At 37.5% G+C, this 14,059-nt stretch overlaps 1 protein-coding gene across 1 annotated transcript in view; it reads left to right on the plus strand.

Moving 5' to 3' along the window:
* Nucleotides 1–13,511: 13,511 nt before the first annotated feature.
* VNN1 (vanin 1) overlaps nucleotides 13,512–14,059 on the plus strand; it is a 69,753-nt gene continuing 69,205 nt past the window's right edge. The window contains exon 1 of the mRNA XM_053709124.1: nucleotides 13,512–13,775. Coding sequence (XP_053565099.1) covers nucleotides 13,572–13,775 — 204 coding nt within the window. The 5' untranslated portion in view covers nucleotides 13,512–13,571. The remainder of the gene's footprint in view (nucleotides 13,776–14,059) is intronic.

A 14,059-nucleotide genomic window follows, 5' to 3' on the forward strand; every position in this document is an offset into this window, starting at 1 on the left:
TTTAAGATAGGGATCTTGTAATTTTAATTTAAAGTTAGGGGGTTGTTAGGTTTAGGGGTTAATAGTTTAATTTAGTTTTTTGCAATGTGGGGGGCTGGCAATTTAGGGGTTAATAGGATTATTTAGTGGCAGTGATGTGGGAGGTCAGAGGTTTAGTTTAATAACTTTATTTAGTGGTGGCAATGTCAGGGAGCAGTGGAATAGGGGTTAATATCTTTATTATAGTGTGGGCGATGTTGAGTGCGGGGGAATAGAGGTTAATAACTTTATTACAGTGGCGGCGATATCGGGAGCAGAAGATTAGGGGTTAATAACATTATGTAGGTGTCGGCGATATCGGGGGTAGATTAGGGGTGTTTAGACGTGGAGTTTATGTTAGGGTGTTAGGTTTAAACGTAACTTTTTTTTCCCCATAGACATCAATGGGGTTGCGTTAAAGAGTTTTTCATTCCGCGATCGCTGATGTCTATGGGGAAAGCGTGCAAGAGCACGTCAAAGTAGCGCTTGGATTTTGGTATGGAGCTCATCAAGGTGGCTTTTCAAAAACTTGTAATGGCAGCGCTATGGAGGGTGAAATAATGCAACTTTTGTTGCGTTCGTTTTGCACCCTCTATAGCGCAAAACTTGTAATCTAGGTGTTTATTAGGTAGATTGCGATGTGGGGGGTTGGCAGTTATAGGAGTTAATCACTTTATTAGTAGTTGCGATGTGGGGGGATAGCGGATATAGGGATTTTGATGTCAGTTTACTTTTTGGGAGGCGGGTTTGATTTTTACGGGTAATTTTAACTTTTTTGCTTTTTTACTTAGACGCTGGCAGTTCATAAATTGCCTTAAAGGGACACTCAATCAAAATTAAACTGTCTTGATTCAGATAGAGCATGCCATTTTAAACAACTTTCTAATTTACTTCCATTAACTAAATGTGCACAGTCTTTTTATATTTAAACCTTTTAAAGTCACCAGCTCCTACTGAGCATGTGCAAGAATAAGTGTGTATGCATTTGTGAATGGCTGATGGCTGTCACATGGTACGTGTATGCATTTGTGATTCGCTGATAGCTGTCACATGGTACAGGGGGAGTGGAAAAAGACATAACTTTTAAGATTGTCAGAAAAAAAATCTAACACTCATGTGAAGTTCAGACTAAGTGCTATTGCATTGTCTTGTTATCTTGCATTTGTTGATTATGCAAATCTGCTGTGATGACTGGTCCTTTAAGTCACTGGCAACTCTAGAAATGTGTATTATATGTTTATCCGACTTATGGCAGTATATGATCTGCCGGCGCCGTATATGTGATTCACCTGATGAGTGAGGTGAACTTAAGGCGTGGGTTTCAACAGTTGATCTGAAACTTACACTGCATATGTAATCTTGCCCTATAAAAGCAGTATAGATAAACTCTAAAAAAGAGTACAGATGCATGATAGTCACTTCCTGGATGTTTTAGAAAAAAATAATAAATAATAAAAAAAATATGAAGTGCATATTATTGTGCATATATATATATATATATATTTATATATATATATACAGCATATCTATGTTTTCATTTTGTTTATTAGTCTTTGTTTCTTTGTGTCTGTGTGTGTAAGTGTTTGGGTCTGAGTCTTTCTATGTAAGTGTTTTTGTGTCTTTAAATGTGTCTTAGGAGTGTTTCTGTGGCCGCGTTCGGCAAGCGCTCAGAACCAGCGCCGGGATCATCTGCTCCAGCAATTATGTTGCGCTAGGAGACGTCACAAGTGAGGGAGCTTAGAAAAAACATTTGCATATGCAAAGGGATCTGCTGCACAATAATGGAGTACTCAAATATAATTCATATGTTAAACGCTTCTATTGGCATGCAATATTTCTAATACCTTTTAAGTATTAGAAATATTGCATGCAAATAGAATCGTCTCACATATGAATTATATATATGTACTCCATTATTATGCAGCAGATCCCTCTGTGCATTTGAACATTTATTATAAGCTCCCTCACTTGTGAAAAAATTATTAAATTATTTATTACAACATTCGTGTTGCTTGTGGAGGCTGCCATGTTTACAATCCTCTGAGCTTGCTCTGAAAAATCCCAGCTTTTCCAGCACGCTGGAAACGCTGGGACTTGAGTCATTAGAGTGCTGAGCAAACGCCCAGTGCTGAGCTTTGAAGTCTTCCCAAAATGCTCCAAGTGAGCTCTTAGTCGATTGGAGCGCTTGCCAAACATGGCTAGTGTGTCTGAGATTTTTTTTTAAGTGTGTGTGAGTATCTCTGAGTGTCTATTAGTGAGTACATGTTTCTGTGTGTCTTAAGTGGATGTGTGCCTTTGAATCTTTCTGTTTGTGTGTGTCTATGAGTGTGTATGTGTGTTTGCCTTTGAATGTTTTTGTTTGTGTGTACGTGAGTGTTTCTACAGACTTTTATCCTCTATCGGGTTCATGTGTGTTTATCTGGCTCTGATACTAGCCAGTGCCTCACCAGCCACTGACCTCAACGCACGTCACTGCATTGAGCAAACATTAATATGTTCTCTGAAAACCTATCAATGCATACAAAGAATGTAGCTTTATTTATTTCATAATAGAATTGTGTGTCCACAAAAATATAATTCACCTAAAGGTACTCATGAGGTTTCCAAAAAAGCCTTGTTGTTAGGGAAAGATCATGTTCTCAATTTATTTAACAACAATTCACCTATATTTTCTACAGATGTTCCTGCTATTAAAGGGACAGTAAACACCTTGTTATTGCTAGACATTTCTGTTGTGTTGCTATAAAATAACATATCAGCCATGTCTTAATGTTTTTAAAACAAAGTAACATATTTTTTTACTGCTGTTTAAATAGACAAACTTTGCTAATCTAGGCTTTAGTCCACAGACAACAAGGCTAACCACTGTCATAAAGTTAGTGTAAAGTGAATTTCATTTTGTCATAGAAAAGTAGTCTCGAGGGATATAATAAAGGTGTCTCAGTGATCTCTCAGAGTTATATTTGTTTGTTTTGATATGGGATTCGTTTTTACATAGAATTATGTAGATGTCTATAACTATTTGCTCATTAGGTTTAGGAAACAGCAAATGCTATTTATTTTGTATTCAGATTTTTTATATAAATGTGCCAAACTATTTAGTTATAAAAGTAAATAAGTTTCAATATTGGATTATATAACGTAAGTCTAATGAAGCAGTTCTGTGTGATTGAGAAATGCATCGCCTTATGCTTTTATGTACTTTTATTACAGTATTTTTAAACTTTGAAACACTTGCTAATACATCTGTGAAAGTTTTTCCCTATTGATGTTGATGGCTTCTGTGTTGCAGTGGAAACCTGCAACTGAACACTGAAGGGCTGTCTTTGGAGGGAGTGGTTTGACCCGAGACATCAGTCTAGGCTTCTGTGAAATTTTAGTCTACAATAAAGCACCTGGAAGTGCCATTTGCTTGTGAGTATACACACCGTTATTGAGATATTACACTTAGGGCTAGATTTAGTAATTTGCGGACGGACAAGGTTCCCCGGTTGTGAATCTGTCTGCGTTTTATTACAAATTGTGGGGCACATTTGTTCCCCATGTTTAGTGCTGCGCGAGCACGAGAGCAGAGCTTGTCAATCAAACTGGCCGAATGTGTCCAGGATTATTTTCATCTGCCAAATCTAAGAAGGAGGAGAGGTTTTAGGAAGCAGCGGTTTTAATGACTGCATTATATGTATCAGCTGCAAGCTCAAATGAGCGAGCTTGCCCTGCAACCGATAGAATCATTCACTGTGATAAATAAACCCCTATTTGGCGCTCTGGTTTTTTTTCTTTCCTATTGTTGCAAGTACTTTCTTAATAGGTTAACTGGACCAGAATCGCAGGAGCTGCCTCAGTGTGAATTAGGTTTGTGGATATTATAAGTATTATTATCAATATATTGAACCATTATGGCATAAACATAGGATTCATCATTATTAGATTTGAAGTTTTGCTGTACTGATAAAGACATTGTTATTTCCAACATATTTATATATATTTTTTTTTTTTATTATTCTTTCTGGTGAATAGTTTGTGCCTGTAGCTCCCCTATATTGGTTCTAATTAGTATTGGATCCTTGTGATAAAAACAAATAAGTTCTTTACATTGAGTAATTATTACCTAAGAAGGAGTTATGTGAGTACTTTTATCTGTTATAATACAACATGTTATTAATTATGATATACCAGGGGTGGATTGAGCAGTCAGGCAATAGGACCTGGACCGAGGGCTTGACATGTAAGGGGGTCTCAAAGGGAAGCTCCAGGTGTGCTACTTATGCTTACAGTCTATTAAATGAGCTAGCACAGTAATGAGAGTTGAGCTAAACTAGCAGTTGTGATTTTGAGGTTGTGGCCAGCAACTGGCTGGTATATTTAGGTATGGCTAGAGATGCCCAGTGGCACTGTAACACAGCTCCGCACCTCAGCGCCGCCTTCCCTCCGGATGAAGATAGAAAATGATGGATCCGTCTGGAAGAAGACCTTCTCCGCCGGACTTCAGGAACAGTGAGTACCTATTTGGGGCTTAGGTTTAGGCTTTTTTATTTTAATTTTTGGGGTGTTTTTTTTTTAGATTAGGGTTTTTTGGGCTTGAAAAGGAGCTGATTGCTGTTTTAAGGGCAGTAAAAGAGCTAAATGCCCTTTTAAGGGCAATGTCCATACAAATGCCCCTTTAGGGACAATGGGTAGTTTAGTTTTTTAGTGTTAGGTTTTTTATTTTGGGGGTTTAGGTGGGTGGAATTTTTTTTACTGTGGGGGGGTTAGTATTTTTTAGAGGTAAAAGAGCTGTTTAACTTAGGGCAATGCCCTACAAAAGGCCCTTTTAAGGGCTATTGGTAGTTTAGATTGGGGGGTGTTTTTATTTTGGGGGGCTTTTGTATTTTCATAGGGATTAGGTATATATATATATATTTTGATAATCTTGTTTATTTTTTTCTGTAATGTTAGACTTTTTTTATTTTTTGTAATTTAATGGGCTTAATATGTTAATTAGGGTTATTGCAATGTGGGGGTTTGATGGTTTAGGGGTTAATAGGTTAATTAGTTTTTTTGCAATGTGGGGGGTTGGTGGCTTAAAAGTTAATAGGTTAAATAGGTTTTTTGCGATGTGGGGATTTTGCGGTTTAGGGGTTAATTGGTTAATTAGGTTTATTGTGATGTGGGTGGTTGGCGGTTAAGGGGTTAATATTTTAATTATGTTATTTGTGGGTTAGGGTTTAATTACTTTATTGTGGGGGTTGACGGTTTAGGTGTTTGTTAATACTTTGTGCGGGAGGTTAGTTTTTTTTTGTTATACTTCGTGCAGGCGGTTCCGTGTTTTTATTTTAATTTCTTGCGGGCGGTTGCGTGCCTTTTAATTATTTTGTGTGGGCGGTTACGTGTTTTTTATTTATTTTGTGCGGTTACATGTTTTTTTTTTTAAGGCTTCACATTTGCCTACGCTGCATCCAGGTGGATTATTTTGGCTGTCTTGCACAGCCAAAATTCTTTTGGCTGTCTTGCACAGCCAACATTCTTTTGGCTGCCTCACACAGCCAACATTCCTTTGAGGATGCATGTGCAACCGGCGAAGGTGACGGACGCATGACAAACGCGATTATAGTATAGATATAGCCCATTATTACGGTTGGATCCAAATTAACCAACTTCTATCTTAATTAAAGGGCCACTGTAAGTAAATATTTTCTATGCCTGTTACTAACTAACTACCCCAATACACTTTTTATCAATAGCATTTCATTAACATATCTCTACCGTATATCAGAAATCTTGACTGCAAATTTAATTGTTTTCCAAACCACTCCGTGGGTATCCTTTGCTCTGTACCAATCCGTTTACAATACCTAGGTTTCAAAATGGCGCTTTAAACACAAAGTTATTGGTTTAAGTATTTTGAACACTCAGTGCTGAAAATAGTGGGCAGGATAACGTGACATCATAAAAGATATAACTTTTAGAACGTTATGAAACTTCGTTTTGGAGAAAATATAGGTCAGTAGGTTTTAATTAATGTTTATTAACTTTAATATGTTAGTTGTTTAGCTTAAAAATTATAACAGAAAGTAATCCTTTAATATGTAGAGGTATGTTGAAGAACACAATTTATTCAGCTAAAGTTGTTTGGAGAGATTGGGTTCCACGTCCCAGGAATGGGGGCCCTGTGCCTTGATAAAGAGTCTCGCCCTGAGAGGGGGGTTTGATGCTGTGGGGGCTCTGGAATATTGGCTCCCTGGCCCTTGAGGTTGGGGGCCCTGGTGGGTCAAGTGGGTGCCCTTCCCTAATTTTTCTCCGGAGGCTCTGGTTCATCTCAATCCTTCCCTGTGATATACATATTGATATACAGTCTATATAGGTACCCTTCCTTACTATATAAAGAGCAATCTGTTGTTGATCAGTAAGTCGAATGAAACATGCTTTTTGTGGGGTGACTGGGAAATAGGGATGTCAAAAATAATCATCCCCACGATGCATCACGATGCAGCAGTGAACGATTCTGCATTGATGCAGTGAAGATATGAATCAATGTTGAGTCAGTGACGTCATGGGCAGGGGATTGCCGCCTCCTCCCCTGTTTGACTGTTGTTCTTGAGCTAGCCACAACATAAGCCTTTCCAAGCCGCCTCCTCCCGTGTATGTCAGTTCGTTTATTCTTGTATTGCAAGTACTGTAAGTAAACATCACACTCCAGCTGCTCAAAAGGTGAATAGCTAAAGCACTGCAGCAGCTTCCAAGCAATTATGGTGGGTTTTACTTGCTAAGGGAGCGGCTAGAACATAATAGAGTAATATCCTGTGACTTTTGCTATTATGTGCGGAGGTCTGCAATGCTCGCGCTTTCACATGTTTTGGAGCATCACCTTAATGTCTTTAGCTCTGTTTTTAAACTTGACTTTTGTTTTGGAGCCACAACATAAGCCTTTCCAAGCCGCCTCCTCCCGTGTATGTCAGTTTGTTTATTCTTGTATTGCAAGTACTGTAAGTTTGCCCTCCCTTCACTGACTACTGCTTTATTTAATACTATTGGTAGTACTAGCAGTAGTATAAGGCTTTTTGACCATATATAAATTCCTGTGACACTGGCTACCGAGAGCCTCTCTCTGACGTGCACAATATTGCACTACGTAGAACAGCGATAGGCAGTGGCACTGACTGCTAGTACTACCAATAGTATTAAATAAAGCAGCAGTCAGTGAAGGGAGGGCAAACTTACAGTACTAGTTGCAATACAAGAATAAGCGAACTTACACACACACGAGAGGAGGCGGCTTGGAAAGGCTTATGTTGTGGCTGGCTACAGAACAACAGTCAAGTTTAAAAACGGAGCGATGAGTAAACCAGAGTGTTCCATTTCCTCACATACAGCGGGGGTCAGGTAAGAGTCCCAGCAAATCTGCGGCTCCCTCCGCTACTACTCTCCCACAGTTATCTACCTTTGAGGTTTTATAAAGTGTCTTGTTTTTCTATGGGGCAGACTGGCACTGTTTGCTATAAGTTCTTTTAATACAGTGCAGTTTAGTTCACCTCTTTTCTGTCTTGGGTGCTCTGTACTGTAAATCAATTGTATACAGTTTATATATATATATTGTCTGTGTGTATATATATATTGTGTAATATGTGTATGTGTGTATATATATATATATATATATAGTTTGTATGTGTATATATATATATATATATATATATAATGTGTATGTGTGTGTGTATATATATATATATATAGTTTGTATGTGTGTGAGTATATATATATATATATATTATATATATAATGTGTGTGTATATATATATATATATATATATATATATTGTGTATGTGTGTGTGTATATATATATATATAGTGTATATATATATATATATATATATATATAAAATATGGAATAGAACAAGTTCATGAAAATCATGGGCAGTAATCGCAATGCATCGCCGAATTGAATCGAATCGTTACCATGATTATCGTAATCGAATCGAATCGTGAGAACAGTGAAGATGCGCACCCCTACTGGGAAATGTGTTGCAATACTTATGGGAATAAAATATATGGCTTTAATCCACTCTTGAGTGGCAGCTGAAGTTCCTGTGTAGCTCCAGCAATAACAGCACAGAGAGAATTGTTACCAGGATCAGTTAGCTGGTTACCAGGCCGTTTAGCACTTCCAGGTTTTTAAAAGTTATTTAGTGAAGAGATATTCCTACAGCTGCACACTGTGTAGTGTCTCTTCTTTCTTTTTAAGCCCCTCTATGCAATAGAGTTTGTTCTATGTGCCGAGAAGTAAACAGTTATGATGTAGAGGCTTCACAATTGATTATAATGGAGAGTCACTAACATTGTGTGTTTGGGATGAGGGGCAGGTATAAATCTGCTTTTTTTTAGCAATAGAAAGCCTGGAAATAAGATTTCAAACAAGGCCCCATGCTCTGTTTAGCAATAAAATCAGATCCTTCTTGCTCAATGGGAGCAGTTTTCTATTTGAATTTTTAACAAGTTGTAGCCTGTTTTCTTACAGTACATTGGCTAATTAAATTGTCCCTCTCCTAAGTTCTTGGGAGGGCTATAAGAGGACCTATTTTTTTAATGCTTTTTCAATATGGCATCTAGAACTCTCTATTCTAACCTTGCATTCCTACCTTCATAGGCTCCAATACTCACTAACCAAAAATAGTTATGGTTTCTTTCAAATACGTATGCTAGGTCTTTTTTAGATGTGCATCTGGTAATTTGCATTTAATAATTGACAACAACTCGCTTTTGTCTAATTAAAAACTTTTTTTTTCCTATTCGAGCTGTACCTTGGATCTAACGTCTTCCATCCCTCTTTCATCCCTTGGGTTACGCTTGAACTGCAACACCTAATCTGTTATCCTTTGGGTTTGCGTTATTCTTTTTCTCTTACTATTTACACAGAACTAATTAGCTGCTCGTCCTATTCGCTGAACAATGAAAGCTCCCTTCCCTTATACCTTTTATCAGGTAGGGAATAAGTCAAGCCAATAAATAACTAAACCCTATTCTTATTAAGAACATAACTTGCTGTAGAGCGTGACGTTACAACAGCATATCCCATCTAGTATACATCATGCTAATCTGGCACCGGAGATCCCTACTATTGCAGGGACTAAGCAAACAAAATACAGATTATATAAGCATGCCCTTGATAATCTTCTAGCCTTCTATAATATCTAATCTTACTTAGTCCTGATAAAAGGGTTCACCTTTGTCTTCATTGTATTTTTTTATTGCTTTAAATCTTAGCTACTTTTCACCTAGATTACAAGTTATATACTAAACTGGATGTGTAAATAACGCAAAAAAATAGCTGTATCGCACTCTCCATAGCGCTGCCTTTACAAGTTACTGTAAAAACTTTTTTTGTTGTGCGGTATGGTGCGTTAAGCTCCATACCGCACAAAATCCAAGGCCTGACTTGATGTGCTCGTGCAAATTTTCCCCCATTGACATCAATGGAGAGAAAGTGTTAGAAAAAAACTAACACCTGCGATTGCCGTAATGCAATCCCCATTGATGTTTATGGGGAAAACACCCTAACATAAACCCCTAGTCTAAATACCCCTATTCTGTCACCCCTAAATAAAGTTATGAACCACTAAACCGCCGCCCCCGATATTGCTGACACTAAATAAATCTATTAACCCCTAAACTACCACCTCCCACATCGCTACTACTATAATAAAGACGTCACACGCCGAGTCTTGCAAGGATACAGCCGTGAGAGAAGCACCGGAATACTCTTCATGTTTGATGCTATGTGCTTGACTTATTTGGAAATTTTGTGAGTAGATTTTAATTGCGTGCTAATAAAAAGTGTTGTTGGATCTCACACTATTGCAGTTCCCTTTTTCTTTTTGCGCTCCAGATCTTTTCTACTTTGGATTATTCTACTCGGCTGCCGGACAAACAGCCAACCCCCTGTGAGCAGCAGTTTGAAAGGTGACTGAAACAAAGTGTGTAACGCTGGAGGACATTTGCTACACTTTATAAAATCAAAGCTTATGGACATTACAGACATTTATATCAGTAAGAACATTGATCAATTGATTAGTTCATAAGTGTGTACTATTATTAAGATTACCGGAAATTTATTGATTCCTCTTTTTTTACTATTCATAATTTGGTTGAGACAAGCGCTTCTAGTTTCATATATCTATTGTACTATAATAAAGTAATTAACCCCTATAACGCCGCCCCCCACATCGCTACTACTATAATAAAGTTATTAACCCCTAAACCGCCAGCCCCCCACATTGCAACATACTAAATTAAACTATAAATCCCTAAACCTAACTATCCCCTATACTTTAAATTAAATTTACAATAAAATATCTTAAAATAAATAAAAACTTACCTGTGAAATAAAAAAAACTAAGATTAATCTATAAATTAACCTAACATTACTATATTAAAAAAAGTTACAAAATTAAAAAATCCTAGCACTACAAAAATAGTAAAAAGAATTAACATTACAAAAAAATACACTAAAATTATGAAAAATAATAATAAAAAATAATAAACGAAATTATCCAAAATGATAAAAATTAAAGCTAATCTAATAGCCCTATAAAAACAAAAAAGCCACCCAAAATAAAAATACCCCCTAACCTAACAATAAACTACCAATAGCTCTTAAAATTTATTTTTTTTGTAGGGCATTGCCATAAGTTAAATAGCTCTTTTTACAATAAAAAAATTACAAACCCCCTAACAGTAAAATCCCCCAACCAACCCCCCAAATAAAAAAAACTAAGTCTAAAAAAAACCTAAGCTACCCATTGCCCCTAAAGGGGCATTTGTATGGGCATTGCCCTTAAAAGGGCATCCAGCTCTTTTACTGCCAATTAAAATAAAAAAAAGTCTAACCCCCAAATAGGTACTCACCAGGGGTGGAACTACCACGGCCACAAGGGTCGTGGCTGTGACCAGGACTTGGAGGTCCACCACTCTTGGGTGGCCCGCCGCCCAGCAGATGTGTGTGATAATGGCCCTGCCCCTGCCGCTCCTATAATGTGCTGCACATTGTCTTTAACCTGGGGAAAAAGGGGCAGCTGCCCTGGGCCCATTCTTTATTGTGGAGCCCCTCTGGCCCAAAGCAGCTGCCTCTTGAGCCAGCACTGCCTGCAAAGTCGCAAACAGTTTCCTGATGCTTGCTTACTACTTTGCTCCTAGGCTCCTCCCCTGCCCGCCCTGTGCCGCATGCCAGCCCTGCCCGGGAAATTGTACATGTACCGGGGAGGGGGGATCCGCTGGGCTGCATCCTGCCTGGTAAACTCTGCTCTGCCCTGGGACTGATCTGATGGCACCACTGGTGCTGGAGACTGTACCTGCTGAAGTGGCGTGCTGTAAAGTCAGTGACAGTTAATTCATCTTATATGATCTAGTGAAGTTCACTAAAGCTGTAGCGGGTAATGGTAAGTGCTGCCTCTGCGGTCATTAGCAGCGCTGCGTGTCTAAATATTGGCTTAAAGAGCGTCCTCCAGTTGCACATTAATCTATTTGAGGGGCTTTAAAAATTAAAATTAGATTAATGTCTAATGCACCTTGTGTTCATGACAATATGTGAGATCATGAAAGGACAAACTTTATGTTCCAGCTAAACTGTCTCACAGATGCAGTAAAATAATGAAAGCAATGTTTTCCAATCGATTTAATATATGTGGCACACTTCTATGTTATTTATCTAAATATACAAATAAAAAACCTGGGCTTCTGTTCTGTGCACAGTGCATTACTCTTCTATTGGCTCTGGAATGGCTAAATGCATTTGATTCATGGTTGCATCTGGAGGGTAGAATAAAGTTGTGAAGGTAATGAATGTGGCAAAAACAATCACAAAAATAGAATAGTATTAATATGTACATGTGTGAGTGCGTGTGTGTGTGTGCGCGTGTGCATGTGTGAGTGCGTGTGTGTATGTATGTTGCGTATACTTGTGTATGTACTGTATGTATGTATGTGTTTGTTCTGTGCTTGTGTTACTGTGTGTGTACACAGATGTGCATGGGTGTTTGTGTGTGTGGATGTGTGTGCAAATGTGTGTAAGTGCATGTGTGTGCATGTGTGTTTGTGTGAGTGCGAGTACGAGAGTGTGTGTGTTTGTGCAAATGTGTATGTAATTATGTGTGTCTGTGGCTGTATGTGTTTTTGTGTGTGTTTTTTTGTTTTTTAAAGAGGATAGATAAATTATATAATATATACATATTTTTTTAATGTATAATATAGTATATCTATGTGTATATATATATATGTGTATGTATATATACAATATATATATATATATAATTTATATACTGTATATATATAGTGTGTGTGTATGTATATATATATATATATATATATATATATATATATATATATATATATGTATGTATTGCAATTTGGGGGGGGGGCTTCATGGATTCTTGCACCGGGACCCTGAGGCTTCTAGTTATGCCTCTGGTCTCACCGTTCATGAAGTCCGGCAGAGAAGGCCTTCTTCCAAGCGGTGAAGGTCTTCTTCCAGGTGGCGACGCCTTCATCCAGGGCAGGGACCTCTTCTATCTTAATCCAGGGAGAAGTTGGCGCAGAGTGAAGGTGACCGTGGAACAGGACTGGTGACCGCGAAGCCATCCAGTGTGGAGGATCTTCTTCATGCAATCAATGCCGCACACTGAAGATTGAATACAAGGTACCCCTTTTATATTGGGGTACCATTGCATTCCTATTGGCTGATAAATTCAAATCAGCCAATAGGATGAGAGCTGCCTAAAATCTATTGGCTGTTCAAATCAGCCAATAGGATTTAAGCAGCCCTCATCCTATTGGCTGATTTAATTTCTGAGTGATTTTATTTTTTTGAGTTCTGATGTGCTGGTGCATTGTAACTATACATAGATGAACATGGCCAGTGTTGATTGGAGAATACAAATCTATGTCTCCCTAATTGGCTAGTCAGCTGTATCCAGCTTAGTATCAGCAGTTCAATGTTACTCTGGAGTTAAACACATATTTCTGTGCCAAAAACAATGCAATAATTAAATGGTCTAACACATCAGAGCATTGTATCATTTTATGTCCCTTTAAATGATTTAAGAACAAAATTAAAGGAACATGAAACACACAAAAAAAAAAAAATCTTTCATTATTCAGATACAGAATACATTTTTAATCAACTATTACTTTGAGCTAGCTGCTGATTGGTGGCTGCACTTTTATGCCTCTTGTCATTGGCTCACCCAATGTGTTCAGATAGCTCTCAGCAGTGCATTGCTGCCCCTTCAATAAAGGATATCAAAAGAACAAAGTGCATTTAATAATAGAAGTTAATTGAAAAGTTGTTTAAAATGGAAGGCTCTATCTTAATCATATTGTAAATAAATATTGAATCCAACATCTCCACACACACAAAAATAACAATGTATTGTACATGAGTTATGCAACACATTACATCACATGTTTTCCTAACTGCTGTGTCACCAGTGTAATAAATTGTGTTCAAACCAACCTGATAGCAAAGGAAAGCAATACACTGACTGAGCTACACTTCTTCTACAGGACTAGTTACTAGTGTATACTCACCATGATCATTTTATATCTACTACTTGTTACTTTGTTTTGTGGCAGTTCGAGCCTTACTTTGAGCAAATATACTGCAGCGGTGTACGAGCACACAGTTATACTGCCAAATACCGCAGAACATCCAGTTTCTGTGGATGAAGCATTGGCTTTGATGAATAAAAACTTGGATATACTGGAAAAAGCTGTCGAAAAAGCAGCAAAACAGGTAATGTGAAATTGTAGCAATATAAATTGTTTATGTAGTATCACTTTTTATCTGGTAGGATATAAATAAATGAGGAGTTATTTAGCAAAGTACTATTTAAATCAGTTTTTGAAAAATCCAGGTAAATAAGTAACTGTGAAATCTAATGTTTAAAACTGTTCACCTTTTTGGTCAGTGAGCAATGAATTCTGATAAAGTATAATTGAGATACTTTTTTAAATGTAATAAGTGAGAAACATGAAGTAGTTGAGTTTACTAGCTATATATCATTTTAATTTATTTGA

Source organism: Bombina bombina, chromosome 4, assembly GCF_027579735.1.
Source record: "Bombina bombina isolate aBomBom1 chromosome 4, aBomBom1.pri, whole genome shotgun sequence".
NCBI lineage: Eukaryota > Metazoa > Chordata > Amphibia > Anura > Bombinatoridae > Bombina > Bombina bombina.